This window comes from Nothobranchius furzeri, chromosome 9 (genome assembly GCF_043380555.1).
Source record: "Nothobranchius furzeri strain GRZ-AD chromosome 9, NfurGRZ-RIMD1, whole genome shotgun sequence".
Lineage (NCBI taxonomy): Eukaryota > Metazoa > Chordata > Actinopteri > Cyprinodontiformes > Nothobranchiidae > Nothobranchius > Nothobranchius furzeri.
In genome coordinates this window covers 69,812,752-69,831,322 of record NC_091749.1, presented here as the reverse complement: position 1 = coordinate 69,831,322, position 18,571 = coordinate 69,812,752, and the positions used below count along the sequence as shown (strand labels likewise).

At 40.2% G+C, this 18,571-nt stretch overlaps 1 protein-coding gene across 4 annotated transcripts in view; it reads right to left on the bottom strand.

Moving 5' to 3' along the window:
- Positions 1 to 18,571, bottom strand: part of LOC107382095 (carbohydrate sulfotransferase 8) — a 359,617-nt gene that overhangs the window by 216,859 nt on the left and 124,187 nt on the right. For all 4 annotated transcript variants that reach the window (XM_070555165.1, XM_054732606.2, XM_015954083.3 and 1 more), the window contains exon 2: positions 7,976 to 8,169. In XM_070555165.1, the coding sequence (XP_070411266.1) occupies positions 7,976 to 8,135 (160 nt within the window). In that variant the 5' untranslated portion in view covers positions 8,136 to 8,169. The remainder of the gene's footprint in view (positions 1 to 7,975; positions 8,170 to 18,571) is intronic.

Here is an 18,571-nt window from a genome sequence, read left to right as displayed (position 1 = left end):
AGATGGCAGCTCGTTAACAAACATCCACACTTAAGACACCTTTTCGCCTAATTTATCAACTGACAACTCAAAAATAATCTAGTAATTATAACTCACTCAACCTGGAGGTAAGTTAAAAAAATTTAGAAAGTTTACAAAACTAAATTGACAGAGTTTTTGAGTTTTTCGTTATGGGTCTGAAGAAATCAGCAGCTGAGCCCGAAACACCTGGGACCAAGAGGAGCCGTCCTCAGGACTCGCCTGAGGCCTCATCTCCCCATAAGGACATATTAGAATTATTAGATTCTATAGATAAATGGCTTCTGGGATTTGAGGGGCATCTTCATCTGCTTGAGGTTCTACACCAGGAGTTTCAGAACCTCCGTCAGTCTCTGAAGTTCAGCCAGGAGCAGGTGGAGCGGCTCGCCGCTGAGAACGCGTCTCTGTGGGAGTTCGTTTCTTCCCTGGAAGAGGGAATGACGCGGATCACCAGGACAACAAGATTCAGAAGGAGACGGTTTTGGACCTTCAGGCCCGTAACATGAGGGATAATTTGGTGTTCGCAGCCCTCCCGGAGCAGACGGGAGGGACGGAGAACTGCGAGCATACAATCAAGAACTTTCTCCAGACCCAAATGAAGATACAGAAGAAACGGTAAAAAACATCACCTTTCACCGGGTACACCACCTTGGAGCTAAAAGAGTGGACAGCAGAAGACCTTGTCCCATCGTGGCTAAATTTGAACATTTTAAGCAGAAGGATCTTGTTAAAAGCCACGGAAGAGAGCTCAAAGGAAAAGATTTCAGCGTAAATGACCAGTTCCCTAAGGAAATCCTGGATCTGCACCGGGTCCTCTTTCCGCTGCGCAAAAAAGTTTATCCAGGATGGGAAGAGAGCTGTCATCTCGGTGGATAAGCTTTACAAGGAGCGAGGAGTGACAGACTGGCTGTATTAGCCCAACATCAGGTCAGACCATTGTTCTTATCAGGATTCACTGGGTTCACAATAATTAGCTTCGTTTTGCACAGTTTCAGTTTACTGCCGATTGCACCATTTTTATTACTGCATTAAATTTGACGTATCCGTGAATTTTACTGCAACAAAACCTGGTTTGGCAGCTCAGCTGGACGAGCAGAGCACTTTTAATTAGGAGACTTCAGCATTTATTTTTCCTTTTCACCAATCTCGGCTCTTTTTGACATCTACATTTATATTTAGATGTTTTTAATTAGTTTTTTTTGTTGCCAAATTGATTTTGATTTTAGCACAAATGTTATTTCCATCCAAACACAAATGCCCGTTTACCTCCAACCAGCAGGAAGGGACTTTCATTCCATCCGTCATGAACTTGAGGATTTCTTGCATCCCTGGAAGTTTTTACTCCATATTATTTGATTTGCTCCTCTTCCTCCAGCAGAGACCTCCGTCTATGAGAATGTGGTTGCCGCGGTTACAGAGACTGACTGACAACATCAGATTTCTGTCTTTAAAGTCATCTTTAAAAATCGGCCTCGCTGTTGGATCCACTCGACCCTCTGGCCTCATTATGTTTTACTTCCTTTGGAGTTTTTAATCTTTCCCAGTGTGGCATCATGGAAAAGAGCAACCTTAAAAGTCCCTGCACCAGCAGCGGGATGGCCGATCGGCACTCCGCTGCTCGGTGGGAGGTCTAAAGCTGTCTGCCTGTCACCGGCTCAAAAGATGCATCTTTTATTCCGCTGAGTTGAAAGAAAAAACATTGTTTGTACAGTCTTTTACAACAAACAACGTTTATTTCTTCTTCTGCTAAGAAACATAAAAAAAACGCTCATTTCAGTCGGATCTTTCATACAATTTCATATTTCATGATCTTCAGTGTTTTACTGTTATCATTTTTAGACTATTTTGTTGAGGCAATATTTAAGCAATATCACACTCGAGGGAGTGCGTTGTTGCTGAATATCAGCACCGGTGTGATAGTGGTGGTGTGGTCGCAGGCACGAGGCCGCAGATGATCACACCAGTGCTGATATTCAGCAACAACGCACGACCTCGAGTGTGGTATTGCTTTTATACAACAGTTCTACCCGCTCATTTTATTTTTTATAACAACAATAAGCAACAACAGATCATTTATCAGGCTCCGCCAACAGAAATACATTTTCTACAAAGCACTGTAACTTTACTTTGTATCATTTACGACAGGGGTGTCAAATATGCGGCCCGCGAGATGGTTGTGTAAACTTTATTTTCATACTTTACAATGTAGAGTGAAAATAAACGTATCTTTGTGAGCAAGTTTTCTCTGTAATGAGTATAAATAAAACAAAGCTGCGCTCAAGGCCCACACAAGAACTTGAATCACATCCTGAAGTTGGCCGCCACTCAGGATGTGACTTCTGATGTTGATGTGCCGGTGAAAGCTAAAAGATGTAAAGTAAAATGAGTCAAATATACTTTAAGTGCTGCATGAAACTGATCTAGCCATGTGATCTGTAAGCTCTTTGAATCACTAAGGAATGTTTTATTTATTTGTTGATTTTTTTTATTTGTTCAAATTTTCAAGTACACTTCAGGTGTTGTACTTGTACTATTTTGGATACACTGTCCTCAGGCTCCAGCCTTGTTTTATATTGATTGTATTAAAACAAAGAAAACAATCCGAAGTTGTTTTTAATTTACCGGTCCGGCCCACTTGGGACTAGATTTCCCTCAATGTGGCTCCTGAGCTAAAATGAGTTTGACACCCCTGATTTACGATCATCTGAAAGTTTTCGTGTGACTCCTTTGAAAACGTTGTTAGCTGGTATAAACTCTGGGACCTGCATCAAATTACATGAGCGGCTCACCGGCAGCTCCAATCCCGCCCGAAGTCCGAGGTAGCTGCTGATGCTGTAGAGCTCCCCTTTAGCTGTCCGGATGGATCCATAAAACTCCCTTAACACTGTGTTCAGTCTTCTTAACTTGCTGATAGTTCACTTGGATATTTTAGAGATTGAGCCAAGTCTGAAAGCAGTTCAGAGCCCAGCCTGTCTGCCTCACAGTGTTGACTTCCTTTTTGCTCTTCTCTGATTCGTCGAGGTCCGCTGTTGACCTGTCAGCACACCTGGTTTGTGCTGATGTATTCGGTCCGCTTTCTTTCCCTTCAGTGTCAGAGTCTGATGACCATTCATTCTGTAGATCGAATGTTATCTGAGAAAATATGTCCATCTTTGCTGTGCGAAGTCGGTCAAAATCCAAGAGTTAACGGAAGCAACGTTAATGATTAACTGAGAACACCTGCGCACAGCGGAGTGATACTGTTTGTAAACAGTCCAGGTGCTGTTATAGTCCAATATCAGCACTCTTGCAAAGTCTCTTGACCAATCAAATCACTCGGTCGGAACTAACTGTTGTATAACATCCTTTTGAGACCAGATGTTTATGTTCTTAGGGTTAGGACCTCATAATGTTGTTCAAATGAAAAAAACTAAATATTTCATTATTATTTTCTTTTCTCCTCAAAAGAAATGAAAGTTAAACCTCAATATGAGGGAGAAAATAAAATATAATTTAAGAAGCAATCAACTGGACAGCTATTAGCTATATTTAGCATTTTTGCAACTTAAATATTTAATCTTCTGTTCTTACTTTATGCATTTAGGAAAAATAACTGAAGTAAAGCTAAATGTTCAAAATGTAACCAAATAATATATTTAAATTCAATACAGTTTAATCTACAAAAAACAAACAACAACAAAAAAGCTAAATATTTACCAAACAATAACTTCAGATAGTCATACCTGAAAGGTAACCTACCAACGTGAAAGAGGGATGGAGAAAGTCCCATCTAATGTCTTGTTAAAAAAACGTGATTTTGAATGTTTTAAATGTTAAGTGCAGTTTTCATTGACTGAGACTCTATTTCCCATGATGCTCTGCTGTATTCAGCCACACAGGTGTTTGACATCAACTGCCCTGTTTAACTAGGGACTGTTTTGTGTGAACCTCCACAACTCCTGATGAAGGCCTCTGACCGAAAGCTCAACTAATAAAGCTCTCACGGATAAGCGGATTCTTATCTTGTTTGTTTTTGTTAAAAAACGTTCAAAATTAAATATTTAGATTTGATCTTGAACATTTAGATTCAGTTAAAACATTTAGGTTTTAATTTAGTTAGAATAAACTTATTTTAAAGCTGCTTTCTGGCGTTTTCCTCTTTCAGAAATTATGTATGATGTGTCAGAAATCCGTAAAAGTGATTATCTTATCATGTACTGTGATTTAATATAAGCAATTCGTCTTTTTTATTTATTTATTTTTTGCTAAGCACGCCCCCTGCCCCGCAGAGCTCCGTGCAATAGGAAACCGAGCGCCGACCAAAACTAACCAGCAGCATTAGACTGCCGCTTAGACGCTTCAAATTTAAGGAATACCTCAGCTGACGGAGAGTTGATGAATTTTCACGGACAAGAAGGTCTCTAAAATATAAATATATGAAAAACACAAGAGAATAATACTCATAAAACAACTTGTTTTAGCGGTTTGTCGGCTACAGAAGCACATTTATAAAACAGAAACGTGAAGTCGCCATCTTAAAAAAAAAAGCTCTAATTTCCCTCTGGGATTAATAAAGTATCTTTGATTTGATTTGATTGATTTAAAAAAACAGAGGAACAGCGTTTTTGTGTGACACGCTTGTCAGCCACTAGATGGTGCCATTGGATAAGAGAAATACTCCGGAAGGAAGCTTTAAATCTAAATATGAAATCATGAATACGACTAAAAGCATAAAATATAGCGCCCTATAGAACTCTGGTGGGAATGTGAGGAAAAAATTGTGTTTCGGAACACAGAAGCCACTGATGTGACGGATCAGATGGCGGGCTAAACAGATTAGGTCGCGCTGCTCCCATGGCATAACCCAGAGCATTAGTGTTAATGGAAAACTACACAAGCTTGCTGTTGCCTCTAAGCAGCTCCATTTTAAATCCAAGTGGTTCGACGGAGGTCTGGGGGGGGGGGGGGGGGGGGGGGGCTATGGAAAGTGCCTTTCCCTCCTCTTTTAGTATCCCAGAGGTCACCAGAAAGGTTCTCTGAGGTGAACAGTAACCAGACTCTTATTGCGCGCCGTGCTATCTCATGCATGTAGCTGCTTTATCATTCCCACAATAACATTCAAATTCAAATTCAAAGATACTTTATTAATCCCAGAGGGAAATTAGAGCACGATTAAACTTCAGCACCCTAACGGATGTAAAGGAGTTTGCCCAGCTAAGAGCTAGGGAGGGCAAAGGACATTTGTACCCACAACAAAAGAAGTAAAATAACACAAGCAGGATAAAATGCTGCAGAAATGTTTCCATAAACACCCAGAAGTGCATTTGCTGTCCTGTGATGTGGTGCTCGGCTGCTGTGGTGGTCATCAACACAATCTAATCACATTAAGAGTCACTTAAATTGGTTTATGCAAACAGACAAGGCTTAAGGGATTACCGGCTGTCAGACATCATATTCTCCTTTCAGCCATGACGCTTGTTCCTGATGGACTTTATGTGGATAAAGCCCAATGCATCAGGAGTCTGGTCATCATCGCCATTCAGCAAAGGAAGGACAATAATGCTTTTGCCTGCGTCTGCATGTGTTCATAAAGCAGCCGAACATATTTTACTGAAACCGTTTTTATCTCCACAGCTTTACTATGTTGGAACGTCGTTAAGAGGCACGAAAAACTGCTTTAAGCTTTTTTTTTTTTTTTTTTTTACAAATTTGCTATTGCAGCTTAAGCATAATAAAGTCACCTGATTAAAGATGGCCGCCGCAACTAAAAATCCACCAGGGTAATAGGTGTTGAGCTGCTGAGGCTGATTCATGACTAACTTTCAAGATCCGACCAAAACAAACTTATAATCTGAGCGACCTTAAATGTAAACAGTGTTTAGACCTAATAATAATAACAACAACTATAATAATAATAATTATTATTATAACAACAACAATAATAATAATAATAATAATAACAAACATTTTATCTGAACTGCTTTCGTTTTCTGCTCAGTGAGAAAGTGTCGACGTGTCTGTAAACAATTACTGGGAGGATCAGAAGGCTTACTGAGGGCTTTTATAGAGCAGTTTTTTCAACTATCACTGAGCAGCCGTCTAAACTGTGGGTTACAAAGCTCTCAAGAACACTGCAAACCAAATAAAGAGCTGGGGGAGGAGGGGGAGGCAGATAAAAGCTGACACCCGATGTATTAGAGCTGGGCTCTGGTAGATATGAGCTCTGCAAGGACGAAGCAGCACAGCTTAAGGCTAGGATAGCGCCTGCTCACTGTGCTCTGTGTGTGTGTGTGAGTGTGTGTGTGTGAGTGGTGGTGGTGGTGGTGGTGGGGGGGCATGATTATCCTGGACTAAAAATTCAGCATGAAAACAAAAAGTTTTTTCCTCCTATTGAGGTGATTTTAGGAGCAGTTTCAGCACCCTAAATCACCTGACTTTTTTAAAGAGCAAGTCACCCCCAAATCAACATTTTTTCCTGATAAACTATATAAACGTGTGTCTAATCGCGCTGCAGACACGTGTAGTCAATAGTTTTGCACTTTAGTGCATTTTAGTTAACATTTAAATTTTCTGCCTAAAACTGTCAGTGTTGTGCCGTTGTCAGGTAAAAACTCTGCACTGCATTTGAATTTAAATCTGCCATCGCTATTGGCTAAGAGGTACCCTAGAACGTTAGCTGATACCATATGATGTCACAATGTCGTTGTGAGCCTGTGTGTGTGTGTGTGTGTGTGTGTGTGTGTGTGTGTGTGTGTGTGTGTGTGTGTGTGTGTGTGTATTTGTTAGCGGCTCCGCCCGCTCGGTCTGCTAGGCAACAGCATTTGTTGCATTTTTCAAACAGGAAGTGGGAGTGGAGTAATACTCTGGTAGGGGGTGACTTGCTCTTTACGAGTTTATTTTGCATCTACAATTTTTAACTTGTAGGAAATGTTGTGATCTGTGGGGGAAACTGGAGGACCCGGAGGAAACCTATGCATGCATGGGGAGAACACACAACTCCACGCAGAAAGGCCACAGCTGAGTTTCGAACCTGCAACCTTCTTGCTGCGAGGCAACAGTGCTAACAACTGCGCCACCATGCAGCCCAGCAACACTCTCCACTCCCTCCCTGGGAGATCCCCAGGCATTCCCAAATGGTAGACTAAAACATCAGCGGGATAGTAGAGCATGCTACAATATGGAAAAACTTCTACATCAGGTGTTTTTATGGAATCAGGCCTCTGTTTGTGTTTCTGAGTTATTGTTTCTTTGCTTCTCTTCTTTATTTATTTTTTAAACCCGACTCGTGCTTGAAAGGATCTGACAGTCAGGTGAGAGGGTTGGAGAGATTTCACTCTGGATAAGTGGCTCTTATTCCTGTAGAGTGTGACACCGCTCCTCTTTATAATGATTCCTAGTGCTCTTGACACATGATAGCGCAGATATTCAGAGGATTGCCGGTTCTCATGCTGCTCATGATTTTATCTCCAGACTCTGCTTCGTGAGCTGAACAGAAACACAAACGTGGACTCGATAAAAACCCCTGAGTCATACCTAATTGGGAAATTGTGTCCTTTCAAATTCAGCTCAGTTGTGTTTTATAAAATGTTTCAGTTCCAACAACATCATCCAGAGGGTCCAAATACACAAACCCCTGTAGCTCACATGCTAGTTTGGCCAACAACGGATGACATGATGCTTCCATCCTTAAGTCGAAAGTGTGCCACAAAGCTAAAGGTGACATGCGTCCACAGCTGATCTCAGCTGGCTTCTACACATCCATCATGGCTGCCTAACGTCCAGTCAAGATAAAGCCAAGCTCCAGAACAGTTCCAGGTTTAGAGGACACACCTGGGATGACCCCACCACTAGGGGGTCAATCTTTTGAGACACTCTCAAATGCTGTTGTCTTTATAAAAACAATGTATTTTTTAACAGCTTTTGAACCGATTGTTAGAAATGGGAGCTTGCCCGGGATTGGGAGATTGAAAAGACTAACCGGGGTCTTGCTGCAGGACCATCTCTGACAGATCCTCCTGGTGGATGAAGAGAAGCAGACCTCCAACACCAAACAGCAGGACGAACCAGAAGAAGCAGGGCAGCCTCCGTGCCGGTCCAAACAGGGAATCCTTCGTCAGCTTCGCCTTCATCCACACCATGATGCCGCACAGCAAGGTGCGCAGATGGTAACTTCTGCAGAAACAGAGTTTCATCTTTAATAAATAAAGAAGCACAAAACAAGATGAATCCACAAAACTTAACGCATTGAAAGGTTTTATATTCCAGGAGCAGGTTTTCATCCGTAACTCCACAAACAACAACTTTACAAAAATGTTTTAAACAAATTTCTGTTGTCTCACATGAGCCTCACAGCTTTGATGTCGCGACACTGTGATTTTAATTACAGTCCAAAGTATTTGTGCAACAGACTGTTTTTCTCATTTAATCATCAAAGCCACCTGGAACCGGTCTGGTATTACTTAAAGGGACATTATGGAAGTCTGACGGCCAAAACATGTATAGAAATAATAAATGTCTTCTTCATACATTCTCCTGCAATGCCCTGGTCCTGTAGAATGAGCCCTGGCATTTTTACTGTGATTGCCTGTTTTTCTGTAAAATCACAGAAAAAGAGAGATGCTCGGGTCGAGCAGGCTGCTTCATGCGCGTTCACGCTCAGGCATCGCCCGTAGCATTTGCTATCCGTAGCTTTAGCAGCAGAGAGAGAGGCAGTGCCACTTTGTCGCTGTTCCTAACGCCTAGTGACAAAGCTAGCTACATTTCTGAGGACCCTTAGCTACTTTCTGTAGAACTTTCTTCTAGATATTTCCTGCAAATTAGCAACAAAATAGCCATTTTCACTCCGAACCGTCCTTTGAACGTTGTTTCAGCTGTCATCAAGGATATAAAAGTTACAGATCGAGAAGATACCACTGGCGCTATAGCTCGCCTAATAAGATGTCTGACTCCCGTGCAGGAGACCTGGTTTCGATTCTGGGTGTGAACATAGTTCATTTAGAGTTTCTTTTTTACATTAATGGTATAATTTTTTACAGTAAGATGCACAAATTTTTATGTGAGACTCGCCGAACGGCATTGAATTCACAGATAAAAAAAGATGTGGGTTCAACTTTCATTTTGGAACGATTTTTCTAGCAAGGGAAGGGAATGATCTGAGCATGCAGGAGGACTGACCCATCATAAACCTTTGTCGTCTGTGCTGAAGAGAAAGATACAGAACCAAATTATTTAACTAATTAGCTGCATGTTCTCCTGTCCTCTGTCCTCGAGGCCACACACACACACACACACACACACACACACACACACACACACAGGACTGTCTCAGCTGTTATTTTCGTTAAGGAGTGTGCACGTACAGCATGCGCGCCTCGTGCACGAGCCCACCATTGAAGCTGCCATTACGCTTTTGGCCTGAGGGGGCAATCACGAGCATAAAAATTCAAAACTCCGTAAAGTCGCTTCAAGGAGGAATCGGGAAACAAACAACAACTATAACTAAAACAGTAACTCTGGATATTTTAGGCTTTTAGTCATCATAAAATGTCTACTGTAATAATGTGTGTGTGTGTGTGTGTGTGTGTGTGTGTGTGTGTGTGTGTGTGTGTGTGTGTGTGTGTGTGTGTGTGTGTGTGTGTGTGTGTGTGTGTTTTCAGTGGATTAAGTCCATAAAACAATAAAAATGACATTAAACCCGTCAGAAGACATCAGGCTGTAACCTCTCACCTCCATCTGCAGTAACTGTAACACACCAGACTGAAAGCTGCGTAAAGTCGAGGTTTATTTGTGTTGCACGTGTAAATGGCAACAGCCGTTACCCCAAAGTGCTGAACACTGGCGGTAAATATAAAAGCATTACCATCATTAAAGCTAACTGAACATTACAAAAAGTTTAACTCACAGACGACCAGGACGAAATACATAGTATCAGTTCCTAAAATGTAAAACATCAGTTATGCTCATAAAATACATTTAAAAGATTAAAAACAAAAGAAAAGAAAGAAAGCCTGCGGCCACAAGGTTGTCGCTGACATACCAAAGCATACAGATGTGCTTTTCCGAGGACGAGGAATCAGCTGTTTTCACATGGAGGGGTAGACTGTTCCACAGGACTCTAGGACCCTTAGTTTTAAGCACAATCTGCGTGTAACTAATAGGTGGAGATCTGCTGATCTAAGCCTCCTGGACGGGACATGCGGCTCGATCAGGTCACACAGATGAGAGGGAGCTAAACCATGCAAACATTTAAAAACTTGTAGCAATATCTCAAAGTCACTCCTGAACTTAACAGCAAGCCAGTGAAGATCAGTCAGTAGGGGGATATGATCCTGTTTTCTTGCACCTGTAAGAAGGCGTGCATTCTGTGGGCGACCTAGCACGATGGAGGCAGGCCAGCATTTAGTGGATTACAATAGTCCAGTCTAGAAGTAATCATGACATGAAGAAAAGCAAAAACATCCATAGAAACATAGGCATTAACCCTACTGAGCAGCCTCAGTTGGAAGAAATTAGACTTCACTACAGCACTGATCTGATCCACTAATCCCAAAGTTCCTGACTGTACGATGACAATAAGAGAAAAGAACTCCAAGGCTACAATTCTGGCTGAGCCGTGCAGTAGGAGACCCAGAAATGATGATATTTCTCTCATTCAGTTTAAGAACATTTGCGTCCAACCATGTCTAAACGTCTTTAAGGCAATCTAACAAATCCTGTGAGAGACAGCCACTATTAACACATCATGTTTATGTATTTAGCAGACGCTTCTGTCCAAAGCAACTTACAAGTGATAATCGGCATGTTGCCCTTGAGGCTAGACGATCAATATACTGTGTATTAACACAAATAATATAATATGTATTAACACAATCAATATAAAATGTATTAACACCATCAATATACTATGTATAAACACGATCAATACACTATCAATTAACAGTATCAATATACTATGTATTAGCACTATTAATATACTATGTATTAACACTATTCATAGAATATGTATTAACACTATTCATAGAATATGTATTAGCACTATTAATATACTATGAATTAACACTATTAATATACTATGAATTAACACTATCAATATACTATGCATTAACACTATTAATATACTATGAATTAACACTATCAATATACTATGCATTAACACTATTAATGTACTATGTATTAACACTATTAATATACAATGTACTAACATTAATATATACAACGTATTAACACTATCAATATACAACGTATTAACACTATCAATATACAACGTATTAACACTATCAATATACTATGTATTAACACTATTAATATACAATGTAATAACATTAATAACATACAACGTAATAACACAATTAATTTACTATGTATTAACACTATCAATATACTATGTATTAACACTATCAATATACTATGTAATAACACTGATAATATACAATGTAATAACACAATTAATATACAACGTATTAACACTATCAATATACTATGTATTAACACTATCAATATACAATGTACTAACATTAATATATACAACGTAATAACACAACTAATATACAACGTATTAACACTATCAATATACAACGTATTAACACTATCAATATACAACGTATTAACACTATCAATATACAACGTATTAACACTATCAATATACTATGTATTAACACTATTAATATACAATGTAATAACATTAATAATATACAACGTAATAACACAATTAATTTACTATGTATTAACACTATCAATATACTATGTAATAACACTGATAATATACAATGTAATAACACAATTAATATACAACGTATTAACACTATCAATATACTATGTATTAACACTATCAATATACTATGAATTAACACTATTAATATACTATGTGATAACACCCTTCATATATTATGTAATAACAATATTCATATACTATGTAATGACTCCATTCATATAATATGTAATAACACTATCCTTATACTATGTAATAACACCATTCATATACTATGTAATAACACTATTAATATATGTCCACCTGCAGGTCTTTCACAGACGTATGAAAGTGAATCCCATACTTGTATTAAATACAACGACTACAGAAAACCAAACCCCCAGGAGAGGTTTTGCGTTTGGAAATCGTTTTACTGAACTTCACTCGGGTCAGAAAAGTGTAAAAAAACAGAAAGGTGAGCGGTTTTATTGTTTTAAACTTGAAGTGAGTTTGGTGACATAAAGCTGATCCGATCATTTATTCTAGCAAGATTCTGTGTGCAGCCAACAGTTTTAAACACCAGCATGTCATTCTGTCCCTTCACGTCTCATGCAGCCATGCGTGAATTCATGTGGTTTTATGAGCTGTCAGTGGCATAATTTGAAAATGAAAGTGGCACTTTTCTCTTGGCCTGACGTAGCAGTGGGACTCGCATCAAAAAGAAAACAGCTTCAGCTTTTGTGTGGACTGAACTAGTCATTTAGATGTCAAACCATTAGGCCACCTTAGAGCCCATTTCTTCTGGCTTTTTATTGACATTACATTTCCATAAGAATGGGCTGGAAGTTCATCTGCAGCAAAGACACAGAAAAGGAAAACCGGGATTCTCGGGAAAGCGAGCCAAAACCACTTATTCAGTTCTGTTTTCCTTCACACAACAAACACGAGTTTCAGTTCAGCTGCAACAACCGAAGCACAAACGCATGGTCAGAACTCTTATCGCGGATCTCAGAGACAAACAACTGCGTTCCAACAATGTTGAGTCAACATGAACCTTAACTGATTTAAAACACGAACTTTCCCATTCAGTAAGATACCTGCTTCCTTAAAATGTATGTAAGAATGCAAACAGCAAAGTAATGATAAAACAAATTATAATATAAAGAGGATGCAACATAATAACAACACCAATAATAATAATAACAATGAAGAAATAATATATTACATTTTCAAAACTAATACAAAGCATAACTAATGAATAATAATATTCATAAATCAAATTAAAACAAGTGGCTGAAGAATTCATCTAAATTATTCATCTGTCTTATCTCCCCAACTGTAAAATATTTTCTAACTTAATTACTTCTGTCTGAAAATACCCAAATAAAAATAAAACCCTAACGTGTCACGTTATGGGAGGGATGTTGGAAACCAAATTGCAGAAACCCAGGATGACACGAGGCAGGAGATGACGTAAAATAAATCCTTTATTTTAAGGTGAACCAAAAACCATGTAAATCCAAAGGGGCGGGGAGCCAAAATCCAAAAACGTTCATAATCCAAAAACTAGTGATCCAAAACTGAGACACAAGAAGTACAAGTAAAACTAGAGACGAGGAACTAGAGACTGACAGAATACTCACACTGACAGCAACCAATGGACCGACAAGAACAATGAGACAAGGAGGGCTTATATAGACAGGGAGGAGCAATTAGGGAAACAGGAAGCAGGTGTGTGGAGTGAGGCTGGAGGGAAGGCAGGTGACAGCAATTATCTGGATGGGGAAGAGAACCAGTGGAGGGATGATAAACCTAACACTATATAAAACACAAAACTAAACCTAAAGACTAAGGGAAGAACTCACACAAACACATACACATACTGACACACACAAACTCATACACACATACAATTAACTGGCGAACAAGAGGCTGTGGCTATAACTTAAGACACACAACAGAGATGCAGACAAAGGACACATGAGGGCGCTAAGAGAACACAAAAGGGAATCCAGAGAGGGATGGAGAAACATTAGGAGACACATGGGGAAAGACGCAGACAAAGGACACATGAGGGCGCCATGAAACACAAAAGGAGAACCTGGAGTGGGAACTGGAGGGGCTGGGGAACAAAGGGACACAGAACATGACAAAACTATTATTAATATAATAATAATAATAGTTCAGTTCAGTTCAGTTCAGTTCACTTTATTTCAAACATATACATTCACCAACATTTCATAAAATCATTCCCCGCAATTGTTTGAAAAGGAGTAGGGAGAAGTGTATACTTATTTAGCCCTACCCCCTCAGGTTTACATCCTCATCATCAAAATTTAAACAACAAAACAGTTACAATGCCTTAAAAAAACGCAAAAAATAAATAACAACAATAATAAAGAAATAAAATTCTCATGTTCAACTAGAACTATATTTAGATTTTCTAATTTGTAGAATAGATTAAACATCAGTTTGCATGCCGTCCTGGGTTAATTGCATGCAACTTGTCACGTTATAATAATAATAATAATAATTATTATTATTATTATTATTATTATTATTATTATTATTATTGAGAACAATAACATGCAAATAAGATAAAATTCTGACTAAAATATTAAAATTAAGTAGTTAAAAGAAATCAAAACAAAGAATAAAAAACAGAAACCAAAAGCATACGAAGAAAGCAATCCTATAAATCCTACATGTCTAAGGGAGAGCCCAGAAATACATGGAGAAAGCTAGTTTTGGCCGCTTGTATCCACGATCTCGTTCTGTCGGTCACTACCCAAAGCTCGTGACCATAGGTGAGGGTCGGAACGTTGCTCGACCGGTAAATCGAGAGCTTCGCTTTCTGGCTTAGCTCTCTCTTCACCATCCAACCATCCAACCATCCGTTTTCTGAACCCGCTTGTGCACGTAGGGTTGCGGGGGGTGGGGTGGGACTGGTGCCTAACTTCAGCAATCAATGGGCAATCTGGCGGGGTACCCTTTTAGCTCCACCCCCTTTCGACTCTCTGACTCTAGATGACGCAAGCAATGTCTGATTGATGCCAAAATAACAGAAAACCATCTTTGTCAATCAAAGCTGACCTCAATGGGATTTTTTTGCAGTTGGTTTCAGCGCCCCCTAGATAACTTTAACCTTCAATAACTTCAAAAAAACGTGGTCAGAATAGCATTAAACTTGGTCTGTGTCGTCACACCACCAGTGTAGAACAGGTAGAGTATCCCCTAATGTGGTGAGATGCGTAATTTAATGGTGGGCTCAGAGGAGGAGACCGTTCGCGGTATCTGGTGTCGGGGTGGTCGACGTTTCTGTTCCGCGGACGTGCTCGGGTGCCCTGGGCTGCCGCGAGGGCCGAACGACGCTGCTTGCAACTTTAATTATTATTATTATTATTATTATTATTATTATTATTATTATTATTATTATGTCAGCCTGTTTTTGCAGATGTTCCTATAATTGAACTTCTAACAGATGCATTAAACTATGAAGGAAGTGTCTCATTTTCAAGGGAAAAACACATTCCTCCCCTTGGGGGAATGTTGGAGATGATCCGTGTTTGATGTTTATTTTTAAAACGCATCAAAGATTTCTTAGTTTGAAACTACATTAAACTCCTCCCAGTAAAACCTACTTCTGTGTTTTCAGTCATCTTAAACTTCAGCAAACAACAGGAAGTTTTGATCCGTTGAATCAAACGTGTCAGCCGTGGGTCTGAAACAGCGAGTAAAGCAGGTTCCTGCTCACATACGTGTTCCTGTGCATGTAAATCACATGACCGCCTCTGGACTAGATGGAGCTAGACACCCTGGAAACAAATCAAACAGGTCAAAACCTACTTTTGTTTTCATCAAATCAGAAGATAGAAGCTACTTCACTGGAAAACAAAAAAGCCGATTTTATGGGAAAGCTGCAGACAGCTCAGACTCTTATTGATTTAGGCTTTCACAGCACAAGAAGAGTGAGAGTGTCACAAAAAAACAACAAAAAACAACAACAAAGATGGAGAGCAAAGCCTGAACCACAGCACAGACGTCTGTGTAGAATAACCAGAAAGTTTGTAGCGTTTGGGCTCTCAGAACGTTCCCGGTTCCCTCCTGTGAGTCTTGTGACCTTGCTGTCGTGTTGTGGGAATTTTAAACAACTTCTAAACTTTTATAAGACGTATTTGTCTCAAAGAATCTGGAACTGTTTCTGTTGGTGAGAAAGTGTTAAAAAAGAAAACTAATTTGGGACGAACTGGAGACCAAACAAGGTCTGTTCAATATTCCTATTAATATCATAAATATGCAGGGTATCCCCCAAAGCTTTGTAAGCCTGGCGGCCCGCCAGGCTAAGCGTCATGCCCCGCCCCCCTCCCCTCCCCGACCCTACCGTATGAGCTGACACAAACGGTGCAACGAAACTAGAGCCCTCCATCAGCTGATACTGGTGAGACACAGCAGCGGAACGTGTGCAACCCCCCCACCCCCACTCTCACGGAGAGGCTCGGGAGCGCGATCCCCCCCACCCCCCACCCCCTCTCCACGGCCGAATTCGCCAGGCTTAACTGATTTTCTGGGGGAAACCCTGAATATGTTTATTGTTTTTCAGAAAAAAATTTATGTGGAAAAATTCTATTTTTTTCTGAAAAACATCATCATGTCAAAATCAAATTTAAGAGACTGACATCATGTTCTAGAGAAAGCTATTTTTACAATTGTCTATATAAAACACACTCATCACAAACTAATGAATGAATGAATGAATGGTTTAACAAATAGTCAGCTTCAGAATCAAAATGAGGTTTGGGTTCGTTGACTTTTCTTGAAATATCTGCTTTTAAAGGCCCTCTGTTACATTTATCAGACCTGCTGTTTACCAACGATAGCTGCTTTTATCCAAACCCTAACCCCAGGAACGTCCCGAAGCAGGAAAGTGGAGTTTTGTTCCATCTCCGCTCACCTCGGTCGTCCCAGGCTACAAAAGCTGACCCATGTCTTAAATCCACTTTTTATTTTTCCAGTCTGAACATCTCCTCTGCACATGACCCACTTCTCCTCACACACACCTTCTGAATCTGCTTGCTTTTATTGTTGGTTTGTTTTCATTTAGTTCTGATTGATTTTATTTGACCCAAGTGAAATTCCTCCTCTCATTAGCTGAGTTTAAACTGTTGAGTTGATTAATGTTATTATTTAGAGAATTGTCTGTTCGCAGCAGCAGGATTTAAGATGATCTGTGGGTAAATGATCAATCAAATCAATCAATCAATCAATACTTTATTAATCTCAGAGGGAAATTAGAGTTTCAGTACACTCAATTCAGAGATCAGACATACATGGGCAAGACACATGTCAAGAATTGGTGACTGTGGTCATTCGCAACCCGAGTCACGATACCTTAATAGAGATAAGAGGGTTACATGAGGATTGGTTCAGGTGGAGGGAAAAAAAGCACTTCAGAGCTACCCTCCACCGGGAGGGCAGCTTTGCTCTGCAAAAAAAACCCACCTCAAACAGATATGCAACAAACTTCAGACAACACAACATAACATGAGACTCCAATAGGAAGGCTGGGGGGGTGGGGGTGGGGGGTGGGTGGGTGCTGGGATCCTGTTTCCCCCAGCGAGAGCAGCCATCTAAGGCGATTTACTGTACAGTCACAGGTGGGAGGGAGATCTTGGGAGAAGCGAAGAGCACATTGACTCCTCCAGCTGATGACCTCACCAGGCTGAAGTCTACCAATCCAAAGGCGGGGGGGGTTTCACAGCATCTTCCTTCATTCCTTCGTGGGGGTTTTAGTTGCTTGCTCAAGGCTACCAGTGCGTCAGATTCAGATAACAAGACTTTGTTTGGGTCAGGCTGAGATAATTTTCCTCTCTGCCTTCAGTCTTTAAACTGATCATTTCCAGTTGTTCAGTGAAGCCAATTTTGGGTTTTAAGCTTGTCCATACCGTCCGGTGACTCTCTCCGAGATGACATCCATTTTGCGCACTAATACCGGTATCACAGCTAGAACATTTTCCAGCTTACGATTCACCTCGAGTAACGTCCCAGTCTGAGAAGTCTCCACACGGACGGTGCTTTCGTGGGTGCGGGTCGCCCTCCAATCGCTCCCGTCTTCCCAAATTTCCAGAAAACCAGATATCCTCCCACTCCAATCAGGAGAATTCCAGTGATCATCAGGCCGAATATCCACACGTCTTCGACATCCTCAATGGACAGCTGGGAGAGGCATATGATCTTCCACTCCTTCCAGGAATCCAAAATATATCCCACCGGGTGTGTCCCCTGTGGACATGTGGGAGCCCCCTGCTCCATTCTCATTGTTGAAAAAATCTTATCGATCGCGTTGAATGACCAGTTTATCAAATCCATGGTTAGTAAAAATGGAGTTTTTCAGAAGAAATGCAGAGAAGCACTCTGTGGGCAGACAGGACAAAGAGCCTTGGGAAAAAAAGATAAGGGAGCGAAAGAGGGAAGTGTCTGTACTCCTCAAGTGCCAGAAGAGGAATGACTGGGTTATTCTAATATTTTACGACCTTTGTCATTTAACTTTCTGAAAACACAAGTAATCTGAGGAAAGGACGTGACTGGAATTTTACACAAATTCCTAGAAGATCTGTCACTAGACTTAATTAAAATAAAAATGACATCATATTCTAACTCTTTTCAGTAAAAAATAAGTAGAACCCTAGGAATGGATGCAAACTGAAAGTGTGGGGTACCAAAAAGTAAACTACGTGGTATCTCTTGCACACAGGGATACAGACATGCAGGAAAAATCCACGCTTTTAAAAATGTAAAATTTTGCATGCTTGCAAAGATAACAAAACTAGTTTTTTCTAAGCAGAAGAGGCATTCTTGGTGCAAAAACGTTGTGCACCAGATTTGACTTTA